Source organism: Acanthochromis polyacanthus, chromosome 9 (genome assembly GCF_021347895.1).
Source record: "Acanthochromis polyacanthus isolate Apoly-LR-REF ecotype Palm Island chromosome 9, KAUST_Apoly_ChrSc, whole genome shotgun sequence".
NCBI lineage: Eukaryota > Metazoa > Chordata > Actinopteri > Pomacentridae > Acanthochromis > Acanthochromis polyacanthus.
In genome coordinates, this window is record NC_067121.1 from 29393523 (window position 1) to 29421089 (window position 27567).

Here is a 27567-nt window from a genome sequence, read left to right on the forward strand (position 1 = left end):
GAGGAGGAGGCAGCAGTTGCATGTGCCATGTGGTTGTGATTTACTGGTGTTGGATTTGCAGAAGCTGACACCTTTTGCAAGCCAAAGCAAGTGTTTTCTATCAAGCTGAATTGAGCTGCACTGTGATAAACAATTCCACAATCATTTTAATGGTCTGTGTAATAAAAATCTATGTTTTTGATGTGTCAAAGCAAAACCTTAATCTTCTCTGGGTGCTGATTTTTTAGATTTTCCATCATTCGCCTTGTTTTAACCCTCGTGTTGCCCTGCGCGACAAAACTGACCCGGTTTAAAGTTTGAAAATATAGAAAAAAAAATATTTTCACAGTGAAACTTCTGATGTCCACATTTTCAACATTTTTGGGAAATCTTTGAACATTTTTTGGTGGAAAAATAGAAATGTTAAAAATGTTTCTTTAAGAACATTCACAAAAAAATCAACAAAAATCCAGTGAACATGTGAATGTTCTTAAGAAAATATTAGAAGTTTTACAAATATATATGTAATCATTTTAGATATTTTTAGGAATTTTAAAAAAAGATTTTTACTAATTTTTTTGAAAATATTTACAAAAATTTTCTTGCCAAATTTGGGGATTTTTTTTTAAAATAAAACTTTTAAGGAATTATTGGAATTTTCTTCCTGAAGGTTTTGCAAATTTTTAGGAATTTGGAGATTTTTTTTTTGCTGAATTTTTGTATTTTTTTCAGACAAGGAAACAATATTTTTTGGTGCCCGTAAATGAAGACAACAGGAGGGTTAAGCGTAAATTGAGCACAAAACATCTAAATCTTCCATGATTTTTAGAGCCAGAATAAAATCCCTTCTCTGTGCCAGCAGCTCAGTTTAAAGCTCTGAGCAAAGTAGGTCAAAGTAAAATGAAAACTGTAAGTTGTGTAAATGTACAGTTCATGTACAGCAGCCAAAGAGCTTCATCAACACATAACTCAAACTGACCTGCTTTCCTGTTCAAACAACCGCTGAGTTCCTTCATGAACCATAAGTTGGAATTCAGCCACATACCTTCGTGCTAAAAACAACACCGTCACGAGGACGACTTTTAATATATAGATGTCCCCATAGAAGGATTTCTCATCTGTCCTGCAGGAGCGCTGATTTACAGGCTCTAGTATTTCTCTACATACACCACCAGTTAAACGTTTGGCCACACCTTCTCATTCAATGCTTTATTTAATTATTTTACACATTGTAGATTGAGACTTAAGACACCCAAACTATAAAAGAATACATATGGAATTATGTTGTAAACAAAAAGGTCTTAAGGTAGAGAATGATACAGATAAAAGCACTGAATGAGAAAGTGTGTCCAGACTTTTGACTGTAGTGTACATTTATCCAGACCATAATGCCAGTATAAATGGGCTTACAGTTTGTGATAGTCAGTATTTAAACAAAGGAATGCTACATTAGTACTGCAAGCATTTATGAGTTGATTTAACTTTACTTATTGCAAGAAAGAAGAGTAGAAGCTATCTGAAATACAGTGGAAAAATGTTCAAAATAGTTATTGCTATAGCTTGATACACTTCTCTATAGTCAATTTTCAAGATGTATTGTAAAATGCAGAAAAATTCCTTAAACTATCACATAAAACATGTTTTTATAGTTTATGATTATGATTTTAGTTCCATTTATTGAATGAAAAGTGCTGTTATGAGAATTATTTTTTAAAAGCAGCTATTTTTCTGTATTTTTTCTGAACTTTTCACAAAAATGACAAGAAAATGCCTTTAACTCCAGTATATGTTGGTTTAAAACAACACTAGAGTGTATTAAAGACAAAATTGAAGTTTAAATTGTAAATATGTCTGAACATCCAAAAATACAAAAGCTGAAGGTTTTTACAGGACTACATGTAAACACAATTACATTGTTTTGCATAATGCAGGATAAATGGACTGTAAATTGACTTTAAGTTGCATAACTTAGAAGAAAATGCCTATTTTAGGTCTTTTTTGCTTTACAACACAGGTGAGTCTAACTGAGATTACTGGAGGGTGAATGACTTCTACATTAATTTAAGAGTGATGCTGCCCTCTGCTGGACAGAATGTAAAACTGAACCAGGTAATCCAAGCTCTTCTGCTTCATGTAAATCAGGATGTCAACTAAACACGTGGAAATCAATCTACAAGAGCAGAACTGCTTCCTCACTGGCTACTTTTAACTTTTGACATCTGATCATTTCAAAATAAATCTCTCATCTCAGTGGACTGAAGTTAGCATTTCTTTTTTTCCACCAAAAATGTTCTAAGATTTCCCAAAAATGTTGAAAACGTGGACATCAGAAGTTTCACCTTGAAAATATGTATTTTTTTTAAACCACATTTTCAAACTTTAAAGCGGGTCAGTTTAGACCCACAGGACGGCATGAGGGTTAAGGATATCTTTGGCTCCGATTACCTCAATTTGCAGGGATCTTAAATGCTTATCTCTTTATTGATTTGTATATACATGTGCATCTGAAAAGACTGAATACTAATTCAGCTTTTTAAAAAACTGGCACTTTACCTCAATCAGTAAGTTGAGAATATTTAGGATCACTGATAAATGCACATTATGTTCTTTGATCATTATTCACAGACACTACCGTTGAAGAGGTTGGGGTCCTTCTTTTTGAAAGAAAATCATTTTTTTTAATGAAGATAACATCATAAATACAGTCTAGACATTGTTAATGTGGTAAATGACTAGCTGTTTCTTTAAATTGGAATATCTACATAGGGGTACAGAGGAACATTTCCAGCAACCTCAGTTCTAATGCTACACTGTGTTAGCTAATGGTGTTGAAAGGTTAATTGATGATTAGAAAATCCTTGTGTAATTATGTTAGCACTGAATGAAAGTGTGAATTTTCATGGAAAACATGAAATTGTCTCGGTGACCCCAAACTTTTGAACTGTAGAGTATAAATGTTGTAGCATGTTGCTTCTTTGCCTGGATCACCGTCAACAACAAGCAACCAAACTCTATAAGAAATGCTGGGTAATGTTTATGGTGACAGAAAAACATTGTTCACAACCAGTTGAAGTAAACACAGGACTGCCAAACTCATCTTGATATCCAAATTTATTTCAGAACATCTCAACAAGCGCGATGGAAGTCCTTTGCAGATGAAACCGATGACAGCGTTGGACTGGCACCTCAGCTTCAGCGGCCCTGTGAAGACAAAAGAGCCGGTTACACGTGAGCTCAAATATAACCACAATCCTGTAAGTCAACATACAAAAATAACAGCCACTTTATTTTATTATCTTCATGACCAACACAGAGCATTTTTTTTCCAATCAGCTTTTACTGAATGTGAAAAATAGAGTTTGGTTTCAAGGTGCTCTGTTGGCAAGAATCAGCAGCAGAAACAAGTAAAAGAAGCTTAATACTAAGTTATTGTCTGCTGACAGTCTGACTTCAAGTCTGCAGTGTGTTGAAGTAGCAAATATCTTTCTTTTAAACCGTTTACATCATTGGTGTGCTTCTATATCATGAGGGCTGTGAGGAGGATACACAACCCCACTGAAACACACAATACAATTCAACCCATGTTTGTAAAGCCATGGAGTAGGCAGAAAATGACTGAACTCTACGGTAGTTTAACCCTCATAATGTCCTCCCAGTTGTTATACACCCCGCCTGGTTTGACTGTTATTTAAAGCATACAGTATAAATTGTCACTTCAATCTGTGTTACACCTTTAGTCTTACTTCAGTCCAATGCATTACTACAATTTTTCCCCCTTTATTTTGGAATTTAGGGCCAAAGAGACCTTGTTTACATTAAAGCATATAACAGCAAAAAGATTTTATTTGGGGTCAGAATGAAGGGTTAAGGCCAAAGATTGCTGGTTTGTTGTACTGCATTGTAAGCCGTTACGCTTTGTCCACTATTCGCAGTTGCCAGGTTGGTCACAAATACTGTAGTTTGGATATTTTTAAAAGTTGTTGTATAATTAATATTTAACAAGAAAGCCCAAAGCAAAGTCTTCAGGTTGCTGAGAGGTTTAACTCCTCCTGTCAATCAAACTCAGACACCGGAGTTTCTAAGCGCTCACCTATCGCAGCCTCCTGGCTTCTCTCTCAGACTCCAGAAGTGTCAGCACATCTCCTTCTCTGACTGGGCCTTTCACGTTCCTGATGATGGAGCGGTTGCTGTCGTCCATGAACTCAACACGGACCTGGAGAACAAGCAGAAAGAGTCACAAACCAAACATTACATGATGATAAAAGTTAAGTTTGTGTTTTAATGACTAGTTAAACCTCGTGTCGTCCTGCAGGTCAAAATTGACTCGTTTTAAAGTTTGAAAATGTGGGAAGAAAAAATAAAATTTCACAGTGAAACTTCTGACGTCCACGTTTTCAACGTTTTTGGGAAATCTTTGAACATTTTTTGGTGGAAAAAAATGTCAAAAATGTTCTTAAAGAAAATATCAGAAGTTTTACTGATGTCACTTTAGACATTTTTAGGATATTTTTGGAAGACTTGTACTCGTTTCTTGAAAATATTTACAAGAATTTTCTTGCCAAATTTGGGGGATTTTTTTTTTTTTTAAATAAAACTTTCAAGGGAATTTTTTCAGGAATTAGTTGAATTTTCTTCCTGAAGGTTTTGCAAATTGTCAGAAATGTGGGTATTTTTTTTGCTGAATTTTTGGATTTTTTTCAGACAAGGAAACAATATTTTTGGTCCCCATAAATGAAGACAACAGGAGGGTAAACAGGAGAAAATGTGACACTATAGAAGACTTATGTTTCCAGAAATATCAACTCAGTCTTAATTTCACCTGCACTCCTGAGCAGCTGTGTTACATCACAATGAGATCTCATAATGTGAAGTGTCAAAATGATGATGCTCATGTATCAGTCATTCATATTATTACTTGCACTGTTTAAAAAGTATACGTATCAGAAGGGTCTGGTTCCAGTGTTGTGCCATCAAGTAACTGTACTGCCAGGTTTGTGTACGTCTACAGCTGCTTTTACCTGAAACGGCTGTAACATTCAGATACACTACACTTTGAGATAATTGAAAGGATCGTTTTGAAACTTGATCATTTCTTGTAACCGAATAATTGTGGAAATGGTTGCGGTTCATATACAGTGGTCCCTCACCATATCACGGTTCACTTTTCAAAGTTTCACTGTATTGCAGATATTTAATGATTTTTAATGCCATTTAAGGCCTTAATTTTCACAAAGTAAACTTAATGACTATTAATGCTTTTTAATGCCCTGCAGAAACCCTGGTACAGGCTTTGCAGACCTGGTTCACGGTGGAGGTACAATGGGTCTTTTACATACGTTTAATTTGAATTTAAAATTCTCTTAACACACACGCACACTGGACCATGAACGTCACATCCTTCCCTGGCTTATCCAACCTCCCTGGCAGATTGAAGAGCTGGCTCAAAGTTACCTCTGTTAACATCACACAACACGGAGGGAGCGTTTCAAAATAAGAGCCCAAACACGCCACCACCTCTGCAGCATCCTGTTAAGTAATTATCTTACCTTCTCGAAGGAGCAGCTTTGTCACAACTAGTTAACGTTTGTCAAGGATTCAGACTTTCATGAATATATTAAGTTATATTACACAAGTTTTTTTCCACTTATTGCATTTAAGATAACATTATGGCTGTAACTTGTTAGTTTCATTTGAAAGTCATAGCTGTTGGTGTCGCTCATTGTTTCTGCTAGCTTGATCCCGGAAAGCAGCAAGTGCAGCAGAAACGCCTGGAATAAGACTGTTCTCCAGCGAAAAAAAAACTTCAGCACCCACACCGGCAGCTCGAACGTATTTCGAATGACTGTTAGAGGCTAATTTCATGTTTTTGTGTGTGTGTGTGTAGTTTTTCCAGGAACAGAGGAGCGACAGAGGAATGTTGCTGAGTTTATTCATGGCTGCAAGGCTTTCGCCATGGAGGTGAGTTAACGCATCAATAATGAATTTATTTAAGCCACAGACACCATGAGAAGCCTTGAAAGCAGGTAGACATTTGCCTCCACCGTGACATTTATATTTAGCTACATCAGCATAAACTTCAAGCTAACTAGCTAGTGCTACAGAAAGCTAATATAGCATACTAGCTTAGCATTAGGTAGGCTAGTTTGCTTTAACAGAAAATTATAGGTTTTTTTAGCAGCTGGTTAGCTATTATGTTATTGTATTAGATGACAGTGTACATAATTTAATGCAGAACTAACATTAGCAAGGCTAGAGTACCTAAATTGGTTTAAAATTGGTCTTTATCTTACTATGTGAAATGCTAGGATATCGTGGATTTTTATATTTGGTATCGCAGATTTCTCGCTATATCGTGGAATTTTGCGGTAAAATAAGCATTATCTAGCCTGAAAAACATTGAAAACAATGTAAAAAATAAGGATGAGAACATATCAAAAGAATATCAAATTAAATGTGGAGCGTACAGTGCTGACTGGCTCAGCGACCGTAGCATCAGTTTCCTCTGTCTCCCGTGTATAAGCAGCGTTCAGCGTCTCGCCTTGTCCATTCTCACTGTGCAGTACTTTCACTTTATCGTCATCAGGACTGCACAGCTAACTCATCATCATCTTCATCATTTAAGTTGGAGTAAATTCACTGGTGTACCGATATAGAATTTTGGATGTTGATAAAATCACATAGGTTTGAAAGTGTAGAAAGTGTTTAAGAACATAGGAAGTGTTCATGAGGGTGTGGTTGAGGGCTTATAAACTTTCAAAAAATATCTGTAGAAATATTAAAATAAATATGGTCGCTACTTTGTGGATTTTCACATATCGCGGGGGTCTGGAACAAAACCCTTGCGAGAGACGAGGGTCCACTGTATTGGACTTATTTTAATGGTAGTGTCTACAGATACGGACCCGTACCCGTAGCCTGTGGCCTACGGATACGGGACTTTCCCTTACCATAAATATTAATGAGCCGTACATAAATATTAATTAGGGTGACCATACGTCCTCTTTTGCCCGGACATGTCCTCTTTTGAGAGGCTGTCCAGCCTGTTCGGCCGGCGTTTATAAAGTCCTTCAAATGTCCGGATTTTTGATCCCCTAAATTCCACATAACGTGAAACCGCCGCGCTCTTGAATCGTACTGCGCAGCACTTAGACCCATTCTCTTCTATCAGACAATTTCCACTGCACACGCTGCGGAGTGACAGCGCCGCGTCTCTGAAGCGCCGGCGCGCGCCACGGCGCTGGAGATTCGCTTCCTCGCAGGCTGACAGGCAGGTAGGCACACTGCGAGAGAGCACTCGAACCGAAAGAAAATGCCGAAACGCAAATGTCATTTCACTGATGAAATGCGAAAAAAGTACCCCCGTTTTCGTCCGGGTAGTGTCAAATGGGAGGCAGAATGTACAGTCTGCAAAGCTGGGACTTATGTCTCTGTAGCTAATAAGAAAAGGAAAAAGAAGGAAAAAAAGGACTGTTGACTTGAGGCATTATTTCTATATTTTTTCATTTGCCATTAGACATTATTTTGAAGAATGGGCTACCTCTCTTTTTTCTTTTTGTTTAATATTTTGAGGCATTATTTCTATTTTTACATAATTGGGAGGTTATTTTGAAGAATGGTACTGTACCTCACTTTTCCTAACTAAGGTGTAAGTGTCAGACTTAAGAGAGATGATTATTTCTTATTTTGTTAAACATCTGAATACATGTGTTCCTACACAACTTGAGTCAATAACTATTAAAGACTAGAGCATGCCATATTTGTATGTGACTGATTATATTGTTCAGGAGAATTGCTTTAAATTAATAAATATATTATTTATAAAGCAACTGTTTGTGAGTGTTTTGGGCTATTTTTCAGTATATCCAGGTAAAGTGTTCTTTTCTGGGGAATTCAGAATATCTCGCACAGAAAGCCCCCTGACCCACGGAAAACCCCTAAAAATGGGGGATTTTTTTTTGGGGGGGGACTGAAAATTTTTCGCGCGCGAGCTGGAAGTGTGTCCTCTTTTCAGAGAAACAGAATATGGTCACCCTATATTAATGAGCCGGCTGATGAACGCGCTTCGTGATTGGCTGGTAATCCGACGGACATAAATATTAATGAGCCGGCTACGCTGCTTTAAAGGCGCTTCCGTGATTCGAGGTGAATCTGCGTTTACAATCAGTGTGCTGGGGTCATCGTTGCCTGTGGAAAAGTCCAACATCACTATCTGACTTTTTCACGGACAGCGATTTGGGGGTTGAAATCAGCACTACTATTAAAATAGCAAAACTTTTTATTCACGTGACCCTGTTCTAATAAAGCACAAACAGCAAACAAAACAAATGGTGGAACTAACAGCCAGCAAACGAAAAGTATTTTTTTACCTTAATGTTAGCGGACTCTGTTGAATGGCTAATTTACATCACCACAAACAAATCTCACAATATCACAATAAATCGAGTTTGTGTTTTTTTTTAATTCATGCCAAATTAAAGAGCTGCTCCTCACCATTCACGAGTGTTTGTTTCATATTCGACATCCTTAATTTTATCTTGTAAATTAGCGTCCGAAATTAAATGGGAACATTCGCAATGGAGTTCGTCAGCCGCTTCCACCACTGAACGCGGTAAACTAATTAATAGGAACTGGACTTCAAACAATTTAGACACGGCGTCTAAAAGCGTAAAAACTACAATGTCTAAAGTGTGAGAGGAGACGGTGTATTTTTGGTTAAATTATACAATGTTCGCCGCCAAAGTCATTCATATAAACTGCCTGTAATGTGCAGCAAATAGTAGTTAACCGGCGCCAGCTCTTCAGTGACCTTAACGGGTCCTTACCTCTAGTACAGATGCTACGGGTACGGGTCCGTACCTCTAGCATCAACCTATTTTAAAGGCGATGCTATAAAACTGGTCCTGGGGTTTATGCTAGTATGCGCGTAGTGAGTCTGAATTCCTTAAGATGAATTAATGATTTAAGGATGATATGCATAGACAAAAATAAGAAATAATCTCTTTGTGATTCATGAATACTGTTTCAGTTAAAATGTAGGGGCTGCAATCTAGTGGAAAACTGTAGCTGAAGCAGTTCTTTAAAGCCATTTCAACTGCCAGGAACAATTTGACTATAAAATAAGAAAAAAAAACAGAGGCATGAATATAATTACTGCCCCGGATATCAATCATTTTTTGGCACAAATAAAATTTTATGTACTTTTCTGTTTACCTGCATGGTCAAATACTACAGTGTTTAAAAGTTATTGAGATTTACCAATAATTTGAAAAACTAAATCTTTCAGCCATATTACCCTGATATTCTAGTAGAGCAACTGTATTAATGATATATTTCTTTTACCACTGTAAGAGATTTCAGCTACAAATTGAAATTGACATGACCATAGATTGAAGATTTGTTTTTCACATTAGTAATGACATGTAATGCGACTGTTCCACAAGGCTGTACAATAAACAAACACAAAACCCCCTCAAAAGCCTTCCCTAAATGAGAAGAAATCATAGTTGTAACCGATGCAGAGTAACGAGACTGAAGTATAGTATAATTACACACCTTAATCATCGATTAAATTCTACCACAGACATTTATGGTCAACCTATATTTCTGCTACTGTCAGAAATATTCTGTAAATGAAATATAAAAAGGAGACAAACAGGATCCTCGGGTCAGTAACCTACTATACTATGAGATAATAGCCAGGTTAGCATACCTGTGTACATTGTCCCTGGGAGCCGGTTCTTCCGAGAACCTTGGTGACCTTAAAATAAAAACATAGGATAAATTAACTTTACAATCTCAGAGGGAATATTTTATATTTGTAAGTGAGCACAGAGGAGCGTTCAGGAGGCTAATGGCTAGCAGCTAACAGAGACTAGCATGAACAGGCCTCCATGATGGAAGCACGAGAGCTGGACACACGTTTGTTAATCGGCGAGTAAAAGTAAATTTAGCTTTAAAGTTTCGGTCCCGTTAGAAACATTAATTATTACTGCAGCCGTCTGTCCACCCGGGTGAAGCTATTTCCACCGTAATAAACGTTTTCTTACTCTTGCGAGCTTGATCGGCTGCACGCGGCTGGCGTCCATGTTGTCAGGTTAGACTGGAAAGGAAGTCACGTGGTGCCCGGACGGGTTTTATGGCAAACTCAATATTTTAGTTTAGAAGACTTTTGCAATTTTTAAATTTGAATTTTAATAAAATGATTAATAACCAAGTAAAATTTTGAATAGCCAAAGCTTGTATTTAACAGTTTGATAAAAAATTGTAAAATGATTTTACATTTCTATTTCCTTTTCCGCTGACTGGAAAATACCATTCACTGAAGCTTTCACAGGGGCAACGTGGGCCCAACCATAATTCACTGTGTGTGCAGTCTAATTTCATCATGTACTGAAACAAAGATGGGGAATTGTCTCTGTAATATACATTTGCCATTTCTTATTGCTCTCGTATTTTTACAGCATGTATTAATTGGATGGCAGATTTCATCTATTTTTTTCTTTTACTCTTTTCCTATTGTAGTTTATTTTTTGTATTTAATCTAGGAATGACTACTTTAGCTGTACAAGTGTTTGTCCTTGTCAGGCATGCATAGTCTCCATGCATTTATCTTCACTGTTGTGTGTTAGTAGCTTTGTTTCTTCTCATTGTTGAAGTTTGTGGTCTTGCTTCTCTGTCCTCTCTCCCTGTATCATTCTATAGATATCTCTGTGATCTGTGGTCTGATTGTCCCACCGATCAATCCAATGTTTACAATCTCTTCTTTGTTGTCTATGTGTCTCTGTTTTCCCTGTCTCTCTTCCTTCACCCTTACACTAACTGGTGGAGACAGATATTCAATTAATTTAAATTAAATTTTATTTATATAGCGTCAATTACAGTCAAATTGTCTCAAGACGCTTTACAGAACCCATATGCCTGACCCCCAGAGCAAGCCCAAAGGCGACAGTGGCAAGGAAAACACCCTTTTAACAGGGAAAAAACCTCGAGCAGAACCCGGCTCTATATAGAGGGGACCCATCTGCCTGCTGGCCGGGCGGGTTGAGAGGGACAGAGGAGGGCAAGGGGGAGGGATGGGAGGAGAGGGAGGGGTGGGAAAGCAAGGAAAGTGCGACACACATTTGGACACATGTATGACAAGATATGTGACACAAACAAAGTATAAGCTAACATTGAAAACTGACTCATAGTTTACTCTTATGATGTACGGCTCTGACATTAAACATACTCCATATATAGCTAGCAGTAAAATTCAAACAGTATGTAGATTAGCATAACAAGTATAGTGAGGGTGATGCAGAGTTGACTGGTGGAAAAGGGGAGCTGGAAGCGGAGGGCTGGAGGAAGGTCAGCAGCAGCAGCCAACTCGGGATATTTATACACATTATATACACATATTACGCTAAATATGCCTTCTTGTTGTGCTGTCGGCTGTCAGAATCGAAGTAAAGACAACCCTCATTTAAAGTTTTATTCAATACCTGGAGGGGCTCATCCATTTCAACAAAATCGAAGGCAGTTGTGGCTACGTGCGATCAACCGGGATAACTGGTCGGAGGCACAAAAATAGAATGCACGGCTTTACAGTGCACATTTCATTTCAGGTAAACGGTCATTCAGTTTTGATTTATATTTGTAAAATCCTTTATATCATTATCGTGCATGTGAGCGATAATAGGGTGTTTTGTCATTACCGCAGTGAATATGTTTGTTAACTTAGCCTTGTTATTTTGTTTTACAGGACTTTAATAATTATAATAAATACTATTTTAACAGGTCGTGCATCTGACGATTCAGACAGTCCTGATTTCGTGCCTTCGGTATTTCCTCACAGGCGTGACAGTGCCAACAGCACCAAAGCTAAGAACAAAACTGACAGGTAATTTGTACACTCACACCACGTTTCTGATACTGGATGGTATGTGAGTTCTTGTACGTGACCGCAAAGCACGAAATTAACAGCATCAAGGGATTTGTATGCCTTTAAATTCTCTTTCGTGTAAATGCTTGGCGAGTTGATTAAATATAAATAGATGTCCGGCCACTGAATATTAGGCCATTGCCTCATATCCCGTAACCACTCTTGTTGCGGCAATGAGTACGGGTCCGGTAGTTGCGTACCTGCACTAAGTGTCAAGTTGCTTAAGTAACAGGTACGATCGGCAGGTGACAGCTCATCAAGGTACGATTTCTTAACAATAACTTTCGGCTGTGCCACTGTTGTATAAATGAAACATGCGGATGAACTTTTCACTTTCAGCACCGGGTCGCATACCTTGTGTTAGTAAACACTGCAAGCCATCTATAGCGCTGTGTGACGACGTATTCGTCCACTCTGCTCACCAACTAGTTCCACGTAGCCAGTTTCAGCATAACAACAAAACGATAAAGGGCATTGAAAACCGAGGACCCCCTGTATGTACATTTTTTTAGGGCTTTAATACTCAGGTAAATTCACACCTTAAATACTCACAGTAGGTTCTTCACTTCAATATTTGAATTTGTAACACCAATCTTATTTCTCTACTGAAAGGACTTTGGCTCAATAGTTGCTGTTTAATGTGCCTTAAAAATAAAAGTAACTTGCTTGACATCTCTCCTGTGTTTTGTTAATATCAAATTATCTTAATTTGGCCTATACTTTCAGAATATACCTTTATTCCCTTATTTAGTGTTACGTAATCAAAAATGTATTTTTACTTGGCTTTATTATGAAATGAACAGACTATTCATGGTATGACATTAGGGATGACTTTCAGATTCAGATTCAGAAAACTTTATTTGTCTCCAGGGGGCAATTTCAAAGGCAGGTAGAGCAGTCAGTGCAACAATGACATAATAAGACATAGGAATAAATGACATAGTAAAGAAGCCATTGTCAAATAGGGGTTTTATTACGAAGACGCAAGAGGAGATGATGCATTAAAGATTTTTTTTTCTGAATACAGAGAAAACTTTATATCAAATATTAATGTCTATGTTCTTAAATCATATACCCAAGTTTATTTTACCTAGTTTGGCAGACTTTCAAAAGGACTACAGCTGGAGGTAGCTTGTCAAATCTATCTGTAGCATTAGTATGAACATCCTGACTGAAAGCTCTACATAGCCTTGTTAGCAATGCAATACTGTCATCACACCACTCTCTCCGCCTTTCCTCCTCTCTTAGAGTTCAAAGCCTTAAGTTACAACGCTAATCCTTGTGAACAGTATTTTTAACTTGCGTTGGGACAGAAAGAACAGCAATAGGATTAAAGAATCAGTGAAGAGGCTGAATCCCTAACTCATGCTGCTGATCTTCTTGCACGCCGACTGAAAAGCACGGTTGCTCTTTCTTTAGCTTTATTTCCAACATTTTTTAATTATTTTTTTTAGAGAACAGTGTTTTGCACAAATGGAGATCTTGTGGAAATTTCTTGTTTCTGTTTTTTACTGACTTTACTCAGACTCTGTACAAAGCTTTTCTGTTGGTTCGTCTTTCTAAGGAGCTGTCACAATGGATAATATAAAGCCCAAGCTGAAAATGCTGAAGAAGCGTCGCTCCAGTCTTTTTGCAACCGTAAAACGGGAAGTTAGCTTTTCACAAAGCGGTGAGGAAGAGGGGCAAGAATTCCCTTTTTCACAGGACAGCTCAGTGAAACCATGGACATCTATGGACAACCTTGATGCTAGTGCTCAGCAAAGCACAAAGAAAAAAGACAAGAGAAAAGATGCACTAAATCCAAGGAAATCAAACATAGTCAACCTCAATGTGGGTGGAAAAGTCTTTCACATCCCCAAGCATTTGGTCCTCCGATACCCAAAAACCAGGATTGGAGTCCTTGCTCTCTGTGATGATCCGGTTAAGCGTCTGACACTCTGTGACGATTACAACGTCCACAACAACGAGTTCTTCTTTGACAGGGACCCAATGTTTTTCCATTACATTTTCCACTTCTATTGCAGTAATGTCCTGTGGGTGATGGATAGTCTTTGTCCTGTCAACTTTGAGGAGGAGATGTCATTCTGGGGGCTCAAACTGAAGGACACTCCAAGGTGTGCTGTATATACTTGAAACTTACCATGTCTATGTTTACTTTTGCTCTTTGTGTATTTCAAGCTGAATATCAAAAGTAATTCTTGTGAAATTGACAGTGAAACTCTTCTTGTCCTTCCCAGGTGTTGCCGTATTCTATTTGAGGAGAAGGTGGACGACATCCGAGACCAACTGAAGGTCAACCAGGAGCTAATTGATGAGATTAAGCCTCATCAGGATGACGAGGGCTACAAGAAAATGTTTCTTGGAACCTTTCGAAAGGCCCTCTGGGACTTGATGGAGAATCCCTATTCCTCACTGTCAGCCAAAACCTTTGCTGTGTTTTCCAGTCTTTTTGTGCTCATCTCTATTGTTGCCATGACATTAAATACAGTCAAAGAACTCAGGCAGTACAAATTTGGAGGTAAAACCTACATGGAGTGGATAGAGGTAGCCTCCATTCTTTTCTTCACATTGGAGTATTTTTTGCGGTTGCTCACCACATCCGACATCAAACATTTTGTGAAGAGTGCCCTCAACTTTGTCGATATAGTGGCTGTCATGCCTTACTTCATCCAGATCATTTTTGAGACGTTTTTTATAGATTCAGAGGACATAAGTGCACAGGAAGATTTGAAGACAATGGCAAGAGTCAGTAAAGTCAGCAAAGTGCTTAAGGTTGTCAAGCTGATGCGCATCTTCCGTATCCTGAAGCTTGCCCGTCACTCCACAGGCATGAGGGCGTTTGGCTTCACCATCCGTCAGTGCTCTGAGCAGGTACAGAATATCAAAGAAGCACAGAATTCCTTATGTTCCTCACAGAAGTGTCAGAGGTAGCCCTATGTGAAAGTCACACTAGCTTAGCACATAAAAACATTTACAGAAATATTTCATGGCTATCTGAAGAAAAGTAAAGACAAAAGTTATGCCAGTTTGGGAAGTATGCATTAGAATTACATGATAACATGATTCCACTCATATCTGTCAAGTAAAAATAAAATGGTTAGCTTAGCTTAGCATAAAGTGCAAAGCAGTCTACTTGCACTTCTACTCGAAGTTCGCTTCTTGACATGTTATATCTTAATTTGTATAAAAAGTATGTAAAAAAAACAATGATCAGAATGTATGTTTGTGATTTAAATCAAGTTTCATTTGCAGAAAAAAAACCCCTCAAACATGGCTGGGTGTAGTAACTTGTCTCCAAAGTCAACACTGCTTTCACATCCTGTGTGTTTAACAGTATAAAATTTTCTTGCAGAAAGCTTGTTGTTCCTTTGACACGTGGAGTTAAAAAACTGTCTTGTGGCCTGATGGTGGCCCTAAAATTAGGCAGATTTTTCCATCGCTGCTGTTGACATGTCCTCTCCTGTCATGCTTTAGGTGTGCTGTCTGTTTCTATTCATCGCAATGGGCATCTTCACCTTCTCTGCTCTGATGCACTCTGTTGAGATGGATCAGCCGGGGACACCTTTCAGCAGTATACCGGATGCCTGGTGGTGGGCTGCAGTGAGTATTAGACAAACTTCAGCTTCCTGTCCAGTAAAGTTTGTGGGTTTGAATTTTGTTTCTGTGAGGTTTAATGCAAAAGAGACAGAATATCTGACAGGACAAAACCCAGCATCTTTGTGACTTTTCCATGAACCCCATCTGCTTTCATTTCTGCTATCATTTCTTGACTGTGTTGAAAAATGTTGCAAATCAAGCAAAAATAGGCTCATGCAAACATTTTTATTGACAGTACTATGTATTTATAGAGTCCATTATAAGGCCTAATCAAAATGCTGATTAAATCCAACTTAACTTAGCATCTGAGTTGCTCAACATCTTTTCATTATTAATGGGGTAATTAATGTTTTACAGCATTTAGAGGATGCAGTCAGCTCTTACGGCTGCCACTCGCATTCTTCCAGATCAATTAACTTGGTTTTGAACCTCAGTAAGCTGCTCTTCTTTACACTGCCGTAGAGAAGCTCAGTCGAGGCTGTGTCAGCTGATCAAGCGGTGCAGTGCATTTTGGGTGTCAGGGATTAGGCCTTCCAAGATTTTTGCTGCCTGTCGAGTCACAAAGGTGCAAAGCAGAGTCACGTTCGGGGCTATTTTTGTGTATTTACAAAGTAGTGAACTAATTATAAGGAGTGTACTCAAGGGCTTATATACAGGACTGTATAGTCCTGTTTAATGACTAAGTGGTTGGCTAAGTTGACTCTGGAGTTAATTTCTCAAGGATGAATACATATGATGATACAGAACTAAACTTAGACGGTAAATGTGTCATTATTGGGCAAGACACTAAATAAGAATCTTGTTCATGGTCTGTCTCCAACGTTTGTTTGGTTCTTTGGGTAAAACTATGTAAATCTAACTAGGGAGCAAATCTACCAAGGTGTCTTTACATTGTGCAAACTGTGTGTTCACTCATAGCTTTTATGTATCCTCTGCACTAGAACAGACATTTCCTCCTGTGAGTGACATTTGTGAAAAATGCAACACTTTTTGTGGAACACTGAGGATTTCACTGCCCCATGACTGTGACCAGATGAACCCAACAAGGAACATTTACAGCGTATAACTTATAGTTTAACATTTCTCTTGGTGTGTGAATTCAGCAAGCAAGCAAGATGGCATATTCAGTTGTATAATAGCCTGTCATACGCAGAGGTTATTCAAAGTGCTATATAGGCAAAAGTGTAAAAAAAATAATGAAATAAAGCATGCAAAAGAAACTAAATGATTAAATAAATATTAAATAAATCTGAATTAATACAAGTTGCATAAAGTGCAAAAATTAAAGCATGCACGAGATCAACTGTACAGTAGAAAAGAAATTCTGTCTTTAAACTTGATTCATCTGCTCCAAATGTGATGCACTTTGTAATGTGTTTCCAAAAGTGCAATATAAGTAGGAAAGTTTCTTATTATTATTATCAAAATGAGTGAATAATAGTGCAGATTAGTTTAGTAAAGTACATACAGTTTAGTTCAGACTCTACAATAACGCTGATTAATTAGAAGTAGTGGTAAAAGTAACATTCAGAATTTTGTTGCATTATTCAGTATAACAATATTAACATCTTTTCCAAATTTCTTCGTTTTACTGTGCTCACACAGGCCTCAGGATGCCATCATCTTGGCTGTCTATGTTTCATTCAGTCCCGTTTAAGGACATGGCTTTTATTTATCTGGTGGCAGCTGTTAACTTATATTTGTCTAATCCCCTCTAATACGATGTAATGCGTCTCATTTGTGGCAAGACACAGTGACTACATTCAAGCGATCAAAAAATGTGGCTCTCCATTCCTGAAGGTCTGCTGGATCCTCTTCCAAAAGCACCAATTAATCAGTACAAAAATATTTGAATCATTAGACCCTCAGAAGGTCATGGCCAAATAGCATTTTTGGGGTCAGGGTCAAAAGATCATGAGAACGAAAAGGAAGAAATGATGGAAAATTTGAACGTTAGTTTTGTACTATGTCCTATTTCTGGCATCTCGATCTAAGAGTTTCGAGCAGCAGCATGTAGCCTGACACTTTTTTCTCCTCTTGAAGGTGAGCATCTCCACTGTGGGCTACGGAGACGTCGTCCCCATCTCCTATCTCGGCCGCTGTGTGGCTTTCAGCTGCATCTCCTTTGGCATCATCCTCAACGGCATGCCCATCTCCATTCTGTTCAACAAGTTCTCCGACTACTACGCCAAACTGAAGGAGCAGGAATACAACGTTTCAAACACTGAGCGCACCTTCCAGCTCAAGAAACGGCTGAGGCGTAAGTTTGACAGCTGCTTCGAACCACCAGAGGACTCCGATGACGAGATCCACTATCGGCCGAGTGGAAGGCAATATTATGACGACCAGGACGAATGAGAGAAGCTGCCTAGTTGTGATCTCAGTAACCTAAATGGCCTTATCACCCAGGGGTCTACAGAGAATAAGACCCCCATCTGCCTGTGTGACTTAACATAAACAATCTAAAGGGGTAAAAGGAGGCAGCAACAAGTTGAGATAAGCTCTAAGCCTCAGGTTTACAGTAGGTGCTGTTTGCATGCTATGGGTGATGATATGATGATGGTGATGGTGATGATGATTCCTCTGTCAAATGGACAAGATGCTCACAGTGGATGGCTTGTTATCCGTTTCCAGGAATAGCATCTAGATAAATAAATGTTTGAAGCAAGGAGGTCAAGTTGTAGCATTATCAATGAAGCAATGTTACACTTAAATCACCTTAAAGGAAGCTTGCTTTCAATGGAAGTGCTATTAATTACCTATTTTGGACATCTACATGGTCTCTTACATTTTACTTTAAATGCTCAGAACAATAAACAGTGTAACATAAAGTTTGGCCAATACAAGCTCGTCCTGGTGGATTGTAGTCATCATATTACAATTAGGTGAAAGAAATGTATAAGCAACCTGTGATTTATTTGTATGTGCGTCTGAGAAATAAGTTCAGCATCGTCAGTGCAAAGCTCTTCCATGTGCCATGCATTCTCTGTCAGCAAAGTAATGCTCTTGCTGTTTTTTTTCCTTTTGGTTTGTTCAGTCACTCAGCATGTTCTTGAAGGCACCTAAGTAGAGCAACAAGAGCAGCAGAGGGGTGTGGCACAAGCGATCAAGAGCCACGGTGTAATTTTGCTGTCAAGGATTACCAGGATTTGCGCTTCCTGCCTGGTCAGATAAGGGTAGAAAGTCAATCATGTACTCTGCTATTTTGGTGGCACTGAGAATCTGATCAGGTGCAGAGAATCAGGTTCTATTTTAACGGATACAGGCTGCTTTAATGGATGATGATTTGACTCTGACAGACAATATATCCCTGCAACTGGAAGGATTTTTTATTCGTAGTTATACCTGAGCAACGGTGCTTATTATTGTCATCCAGCGTCTCAGTATTTAGGAGGATCTCTGCAGGAAGAGGGAATGTTCTTGACCTTCAGATCTCAGGCCCTGCAAGCTGAGTTGAGCTGTCATTAAACCAGTTCTCGTCTGTGGCACTCGTTGTCCAGAGTTATATTAAGCAAATGTATTATCTCATCCTGGGCATATATAACAAGCCCTGCTGGCCAGTAGGGCTAAGGGTAGGTTAATTTAACTACATCTACTCAGTATTGTTCTGTTGGCTGCACCGACTTCAAATGAAAGAGAAACAACAGCGAGTTCTGATGCCAGGATCTACCACTGATGTACTGTACTGGTGATTTGTTGTGCCTCCGATCATGAAACCCCCCCGCAGTGTACAGTACACCCCCACTTCACCCATATGAAACACAACTAGAGACAGTTGTAAAGATGTTCAGTGTAATCAAAGGTGAATCATTAGTAAAATGTTACTAATGTTTCTTTGTTTGAATTTTCTGCAAGTGAAACTGTTGGAGAACAAGATTTTTTTCCCCCAGTAGTGACAGACGGGCCCAATTTATGTTTATATTCTTCCTATAACAGTGACAATATTTTTTATTAATGACAGTTATCATTTGTAATCTGACAGTTCTCTTGCATGAATATAATTGTCGGAACATGCAAAATGGGTAAAAAAAAAGAGGATTTGAAGACACATACTGCATTTCACAGGCTTTATTTCACTAAATTTCATTTATTCTTTCTCACAGATGAGCAAGTCTATTACACAGCTGTGGCATAAAATTGATTTTCCTTGTGCAAAAGCAGTAAAATATTTAATTACTGTATTTTTCTTATTTAAGTATAACATCACAGCAAAAATGTGCAAATACAGCACAGTCTAGAAAACATAAAGTACAACTCTTATCATAGTTTAACACTCTCCAGATGCTTTGATAATGAAAGAAGTGAGAAAGAGTATTTTCTGGTCAATAAAATGTTTCTATTCTGCACAGCTTGCTCATACTGTCAGCACTACTAGAACAGCCGCCCACATTTCCTTTAAATAGGAGAAGAAGTTAAGAAAGTTAAAGTCTGTCTCCATTAGCAGACAGTTGCCTTATTTGTCTGAGGGACAATGCTGCCCGTCTAATAGTATTACAGGATCAGGTAATGTGAACGATGCCAGTGGTTTCGTCAGCATCAATTAAAACTCAGGTGTACTGAGAAACTTTGGCTGCCTCCCGTCCAGTCAGTCAGGACTGAATGGACAGGAATAGACGCAGTCAGGAGGGATATTAAGGAAAGCCTTTTAAGCCAGACAGACGGACGGAGGGTCACATGTGGCAGCTTGACTGACGTGGCTGCACATAGAAACAACTAATATTTGGTATTTCTTGCACTCTCGGGAGACAGACCTGCAGTATTTGTACAATATTTAAGTGTATGAGCAATAGCAACTGATTTTTTGCAACTGGTGGACAGAAGAATTCATCTGTAAAGTCGACACAGATGTTATGATTTTATGAAGTTGCTAAGACAAGCATGGTAAAAAGCAGCTGACTACAGTACTTAAAGGCTTCAAGCAAAAACTACAGCATGTATTTGGAATTTCTCTCCTTCGAGCTGTATTTGGTCACCACCAACTTAAAAGAAATATTTGCCTCTTGAGCTTCAAATGCTATGCCATCCCTTGTTGACCAGATAAGAGCCACTGACACTGTTTATCTGCTTTATGGGGCCTGTTTGTTGGCCTTTCTATGAAATCTGAAAACAGCTGCTGGCTGTCGCTGCAGATTAGGCCGATAGGAGTGGTGACACTGAGCCAAAGTACTGATGTGTTGGACTGGAAAACCAAACCAAAAATGCAAAAAAAACAAAACACAAAACAACACAACATTCCAGTTAAGATTCACTGCATAGTCGAGTGATCTACACACGTGGACAAAATTGTTGGTACCCCTCAGTTAAAGAAGGAAAAACCCACAATTCTCACTGAAGTCACTTGAAACTCACAAAAGTAACAATAAATAAAAATTTATTGAAAATTAAATAATCAAAATCAGCCATCACTTTTGAATTGTTGATTAACATAATTATTTAAAAAAACAAACTAATGAAATAGGGCTGGACAAAAATGATGGTACCCATAACTTAATATTTTGTTGCACAACCTTTTGAGGCAATCACTGCAATTAAACGATTTCTGTATTTGTCAATGAGCGTTCTGCAGCTGTCAACAGGTATTTTGGCCCACTCCTCATGAGCAAACAGCTCCAGTTGTCTCAGGTTTGATGGGTGTCTTCTCCAAATGGCACGTTTCAGCTCCTTCCACATATGTTCAATGGGATTCAGATCTGGGCTCATAGAAGGCCACTTTAGAATAGTCCAACGCTTTTCTCTCAGCCATTCTTGGGTGTTTTTGGCTGTGTGTTTTGGATGGTTGTCCTGTTGGAAGACCCATGACCTGCGACTGAGACCAAGCTTTCTGACACTAGGCAGCACATTTCTCTCCAGAATGCCTTGATAGTCTTCAGATTTCATCGTACCTTGCACACTTTCAAGACACCCTGTGCCAGATGCAGCAAAGCAGCCCCAAAACATTACTGAGCCTCCTCCATGTTTCACCGTAGGGACAGTGTTCTTTTCTTCGTATGCTTGGTTTTTGAGTCTATGAACATAGAGTTGATGTGCCTTACCAAAAAGCTCCACTTTGGTCTCATCTGTCCAAAGGACATTCTCCCAGAAGCTTTGTGGCTTGTCAACATGCATTTTTGCAAATTCCAGTCTGGCTTTTTTATGAGTTTTTTTCAGCAGTGGTGTCCTCCTTGGTCGTCTCCCATGAAGTCCACTTTGGCTCAAACAACAACGAATGGTGCGATCTGACACTGATGTACCTTGGCCTTGGAGTTCACCTTTAATTTCTTTGGAGGTTGCTCTGGGCTCTTTGGATACAATTCGAACCATCCGTCTCTTCCATTTGTCATCAATTTTCCTCTTGCGGCCACGTCCAGGGAGGTTGGCTACTGTCCCATGGGTCTTGAACTTCTGAATAATATGAGCCACTGTTGTCACAGGAACTTCAAGCGGTTTAGAGATGGTCTTATAGCCTTTACCTTTAAGATGTTTGTCTATAATTTTTTTTCGGATGTCCTGGGACAATTCTCTCCTTCGCTTTCTGTTGTCCATGTTCAGTGTGGTACACACCTTTTCACCAAACAGCAGGGTGACTACTTGTCTCCCTTTAAATAGGCAGACTGACTGATTATGAGTTTGGAAACACCTGTGATGTCAATTAAATGACACACCTGAGTTAATCATGTCACTCTGGTCAAATAGTTTTCAATCTTTTATAGAGGTACCATCATTTTTGTCCAGGCCTGTTTCATTAGTTTGTTTTTTTAAATAATTATGTTAATCAACAATTCAAAAGTAATGGCTGTTTTGATTATTGAATTTTCAATCAATTTTTATTTATTGTTACTTTTGTGAGTTTCAAGTGATTTCAGTGAGAATTGTGGGTTTTTCCTTCTTTAACTGAGGGGTACCAACAATTTTGTCCACGTGTGTATGTTATCTTTTCAAGTTGTACATTCGGTCATTTGATCCGCCTATATTAACCTTTTGATGCACAACATGGGTCAAAAGCAACTCATATTCAATGGAAAATGGGTATTTTTTGACCCATGTTGTGCATCAAAAGGTTAAAGGTGTCACTTAGAGAAGCTTTAAACTTAGGATTTGCATCAATAAAAACAATCAGAGCGGGAAACTGAAGCAAGCAGTTACAAAAAGCATAGCTAATATGGTGAGTGGCCCTGATGAGGACCATAAAACATCTACATCGATGACAAATTAAAGGAATATTTAAGGCATCACTGACAGTTTGACATTTCCCATAGATTCCCTGTGGAGGAACTGGGACCTGACTAGATGGACACCTGTGGCTTCACGCTGATCTGACTGGTTTAAAAACGTAAACAAAGCAGTCAGCTTCATCACCCTCTGCAAGAACTAAAGACTAAGTGAAGGTAAAAAGAGTAAACATGCACGGATGGTGTTTTGCTCTCAGTGCAGCAGCTGACAGCATTAACATGGTCAGTGCGCATCCGTGATATCGTCATTAGAGGTTAAAATGCTAATCATAGCCAGAAGTGCATTTCAGACATTAACGTGCCACCTTTCATATTTTTCACCAGTGCTGGAATTATGAAAGAGTCATCTCTGGCGTGATTACGCAAGTCCAGTCTGGCCTGAGGTGACCGTGTGTGTGAATGTTTGCGTCAGTATCCTTGACATCTTCCCCTGTCACAATCTCTTCCAATTAGCTGCCAACCTTCAAGATGTGCCGAGATAAGGTGCAAGAACAACTCACATTCAAGGAAAAGAGTTCACTTTCTATGACATGAATAATGATATTTTGACAGTTTCCAAACAAACTAGTATCTGAACTAATAAAAAAATCTATCAAGGAGGAAACTGACATTGATGCTATTTCCCCCCAAAAAATGAAAAAAATGCAATTACAGGAAACAATTTACCACTTTTTTTCAATAAAGCATTTAAAACCAAGCTGTAGATGAGCGTCACAACAGCTGCTTTATCTCAATGAGAGCCTTGAGTCGTTGCATCATTTTCATACAGAGCTCCGGATCAGTACGTGATTTTCCCTCACCAAGGCTAAATAGACATTTTGAGGCATCTGTGGCCTCCACATGCTCGAAACCTCGCTATGCTCAACACACACCGACTATATAAACCCCTTCGTGTTCACTTCATAACTTACAACCTCAGACTGAGCACCGGTAACAGGTCGTACCATGTCTGCTGCTAAGTGTTTGGTGTCTCTGATGGTGCTGCTGGTGGCTGCAGTGGCTGTGGTCGGTGCACAGGAGAGGATTAAGATGTGTGGACGAGAGCTGATACGTCTGGCCGTCTCGTCCTGTGGCAACTCTCGGCTGAGGAGAAGCATCCCGGACATTGACCTCAGCCGGCATCCGGACGTCACTTTTCGCTGTGAGTACTTCACTTTCAAGCTTGCTTAACCCTCCTGTTGTCCTCATTTATGGACATCAAAAAATGTTGTTTACTTGTCTGAAAAAAAAATCCAAAAATTCAGCAAAAATAATTCCCCAAATTTCTGAAAATTTGCAAAACCTTCAGGAAGAAAATTTCCATAATTCCTTAAAAGTTTCCCTTAAAAGTTTTATTTAAAAAAATCCCAAAAATTTGGCAAGAAAATTCTTAAATATTTTCAAAAAATGCGTAAAAATCTTCCAAAGAAATCCTAAAAATATCTAAAGTGATTACATATATATCAGTAAAACTTCTGTGTTCTTTGGGAACATTTACATAAAAATCAACCAAAATCCAGTGAATTTCGTTGAATTTTGGTTTATTTTTTGTGTGAATGTTAAGACTGTGAATGTTAAGAAATATTTTTTAACATTTCTTTTTTCCAAAAAAAAAAAGGTTGAAAATGTGGACATCAGAAGTTTCACTGTGAAAATATGTATATTTTCCTACATTTTCAAACTTTAAAACATGTCAATTTTGACCCACAGGACAACTCAAGGGATAAAAGACCCACATGTCATACAAGTGATATTTTATACATTTGTGATGCACACAGACAGACCTGATATGAAACAATGCAGGATTTTCAGTGTTCTGTCTGAATCCCAGATGCATTACCTCCTCACAGGGGACCAGCACGCCTCCATGGAGGAGCAGCAGGCTTTAGAGACGGCCCAGATCCCTCCACAGTCTGACGGGGAGAAGGGTGTCGCCTCCTTGGCTCCTCACTGGTTCCCCGTGTCCTCCCGGATCAGACGAGCCTCTGGGAAAATCTCTGATATCTGCTGTGAGAGAGGATGCAGCATGAAGGAGCTGATACAGTTTTGCTAAATGCTCAACGTGCCAGACATGCAGATACAGCACGACTTGAAATGCTGTTTTTGAATTTTGATCTGCTGCTGCCGGGTTATGAGGGACTTTTCCAATGATGCACTAATTATAGGTGCTTGATGATGGATGTACACCTGTACGCAGGTTTATAGAGAAACTCAAAGTACTGTTTAGTTTGTATTAATATAAGTTATTTATCTGTTGAAAAAACTTCTGCATTGATTAGCAAACTTCAGACTTTACTGCAATAAAGCTTTTGAGGATCATTGCAAAATGTTCTGTGCTCTTTTCTCCAGACTTTTGATCAATATCATCAATGCACTATATGTTTTTTTGCTCCATTTTCTTTGCATTTTCCCCTGCAAGTGGCACTAGATTGCATGTTCAAGTAGAAACACATAAGATCTAGATTTCAGTAAAGTAACAGTGTGAGTCCTCCGAAATCCGATTGATGCTATTGGCCAAACCATTCAGCTCCATAATAACAGAAATAATCTGTGTAACTCGGCCAGTTCCTCACACTGAGGAGTGTATAATTCTCCCAACAGATAATCAAATGTGGTGCTGATTATCTGCCACTCCATACTGCAGCCTGCACTAAATGACTCCTAATAGCAAATGAAATCAGCCTACAGTGACTGATTGGTTAATTTGTTTTAATTGGCGATGGATGGATCGCGTTGTACATACAATTAGTTTCTGTGTAATTGGTTTTATTTGCTGCATTATCAGACAAAACACACAGAGATGAATGTTACATTTCGATGGACTTGTGAGCAGATAATTTTGTTTGGAGGGCTTTTAACTACAGATACACAGAGAATGCAGCACGCTGATAAGATTTACAACAATTGGCTAAATGTAGCAAACGGCTTCTGGCCACAGGATCAATTCTACACACAGAAGGGTTTTAAACAATAGACTGATCTCTAAGCTGCTGCCTCTGAACCTGTTGGTATCTGATGCATTGTGTATATCGGCAATTAATAAGAAAGGACATTTGTGTATTTAAAAAAACAGCTCCAAAACAGAAACACAGCAACACACAGGGGCACTTATTGTTTCTTTACAAGAGGTTGCATGGAAAGAAAGGGAGAAACTAGATATAAATTATTGGGAAAATACAGATAATGTTCATTTAATATTATTCCAAATACAGTAATTCATTACTGGTGTGTTTTAGTCAAGCAGGATGTACAAAAAAAGAGTGAGTACAGACTTCCATCCATGCATCCATTATCCATACGCCGCTTAATCCTCATTGTCTATAATTTTGTAACCAAAAATGTAAATCTATTCCTACTAAAATTCATGCACTTTTAGATAAAGAGCATGGAACAGAGAGAATGCATTGATCTGACAAAGCTGTGTTTCATGCAGTGCCTCGTCTCAACCAGCAGAGGGTGACAAATATCTGGTTTTAAACGATGTTCTCCGACTGCTTCAAACCGTCTGGCGTCAACGCTCACCTATCAGAGGTGACGCCGGGGGAAGAAATGACTAATTCTGCCAATTTAAGGGCGTTTGCTTTGAATTACGATGTTACTGTCTCGGGCTCAGTCGCTTCGGTGGCATCTCAGCCACATTCCCTCTCCTGCTGTGATGATCAGTCTCTCCAGGCTCATTATTGTAACATGCCCAATCACCTCAAGTGATCCTTTATCTCCTTGTGACAAGAGGAGAAATCTGATCAGAGGACACTTCTAGGCCTCAGCCCCGTCCTCATTCAGTGCCAGCGCGAGATGACAAACGCACGGCTGCATGGGGCCTCTTTGATGGGCTCCTCTTCATGGCTGTTTTGTCAACTGAAAAGCTGCTAAACCAAATACGGAAAATGAAATCAGAGCCTCTTTCTCTCTCTCTGTCTGTCTTTCCATCTCTTTGTGTCTAGCTTCAGCGAGCAGGAAAAGCAGCAGGGCGGGATAGCACCTTCACCGAGTGCCATCGCTGCTCACGCGCACATACATGAACACGCGCATAGACACACACGCGCCAGGCTTAGTGTGTGTTCTGGTGGGTGTCAATTTGCATGTAAATTAAATGGCTCTCAGTGCTCTTGTTTCCAACAGTAAAAGTGTCAAGGCTAAAGATGCTATATTTGGTGCATACAGTATGTGTGTGTGTCATGTGTTTGCATATGTACATGTGCTCTGCATAATGTGTGTGGGTGTACGAGGCCGGGAAAACCCATTTCAAGCTGCTATACTTGTCAATGACAGCATGTGTTTTTTTGTGTGTGTGTGCGTGTGGTTTGTGAGTTATATTTTGAAGCCCGTGAGCACATGTGGGTGTTCAGAGAGGAGCAGATATCAGGACAATGACTGACAGGTCCATTTTTGTGTGTCCATTATTGTTGGTGCTGCAGGCATGTTTCAGATGTGGTGTCAAAGAAGGATGTGAGAAATAAATCAAGTATATAATATAGTTACGTAAAATCTGAGAAGAAAATTTGCTTTTGTTTTGTAGTGTCAATGTGGACACCTATTTACGTATATCTACAACTACAGTGGCACTAGTTTAGCCCAAGGAGGTTCTATAATGTCTGTTTATTCTACATAAAATCTCAGAAACCATTGCTAAGCTTTTCAGTAATATGCTCGTTGCTTTTTCACATTGTGACCTTTTGCGGTGACCTACGTTCAAGATTATGGAAGCAGAATCCTCCTGCTGTCTCATGTTGCCTTCACTTTACACAGTGTGGATGGTTAAGAAAGATTCCAGTATTTATAACGCAAGAGTTCACATCATTTGGTAACTACAAAATTATACGATTGCAGAGTTACGAGTGTTCAAGATACTAGATGTTAACTATACCGGGCTTTGCAAAAGTT

General features: G+C 38.9%; 3 protein-coding genes across 4 annotated transcripts; 2 read left to right on the top strand and 1 right to left on the bottom strand.

The window, feature by feature from the left end:
• Nucleotides 1–3072: 3072 nt before the first annotated feature.
• On the bottom strand, nt 3073–10124 carry rps28 (ribosomal protein S28). Its single transcript, XM_022200709.2, has 4 exons — nt 10026–10124; nt 9689–9736; nt 4070–4192; nt 3073–3180 (listed from the first exon to the last, which is right to left on the bottom strand). Exons 1-3 carry the CDS (start codon nt 10062–10064, stop codon nt 4070–4072), a joined length of 210 nt encoding a protein of 69 aa, XP_022056401.1. The 5' UTR covers nt 10065–10124; the 3' UTR covers nt 3073–3180.
• Nucleotides 5845–18984, top strand: si:rp71-39b20.4 (potassium voltage-gated channel subfamily V member 2). 2 transcript variants are annotated; one of them, XM_051953577.1, is made up of 6 exons: nt 5845–5937; nt 11755–11857; nt 13924–14013; nt 14137–14770; nt 15374–15499; nt 17540–18984. In XM_051953577.1, the coding sequence occupies exons 3-6, from the start codon at nt 13940–13942 to the stop codon at nt 17852–17854; spliced, it is 1149 nt and encodes a 382-aa protein (XP_051809537.1). In that variant the 5' UTR covers nt 5845–5937; nt 11755–11857; nt 13924–13939; the 3' UTR covers nt 17855–18984. The 2 variants fall into 2 exon arrangements, with proteins under 2 accessions (XP_051809537.1, XP_022056368.1); XM_022200676.2 differs by lacking the exons at nt 5845–5937; nt 11755–11857 and having other exon boundaries at nt 13085–14013.
• Nucleotides 18985–23629: 4645 nt separating this feature from the next.
• On the top strand, nt 23630–24814 carry insl3 (insulin-like 3 (Leydig cell)). The gene is made up of 2 exons (XM_022200724.2): nt 23630–23845; nt 24534–24814. The coding sequence occupies exons 1-2, from the start codon at nt 23650–23652 to the stop codon at nt 24734–24736; spliced, it is 399 nt and encodes a 132-aa protein (XP_022056416.2). The 5' UTR covers nt 23630–23649; the 3' UTR covers nt 24737–24814.
• The last annotated feature ends 2753 nt before the right edge of the window (nt 24815–27567 follow it).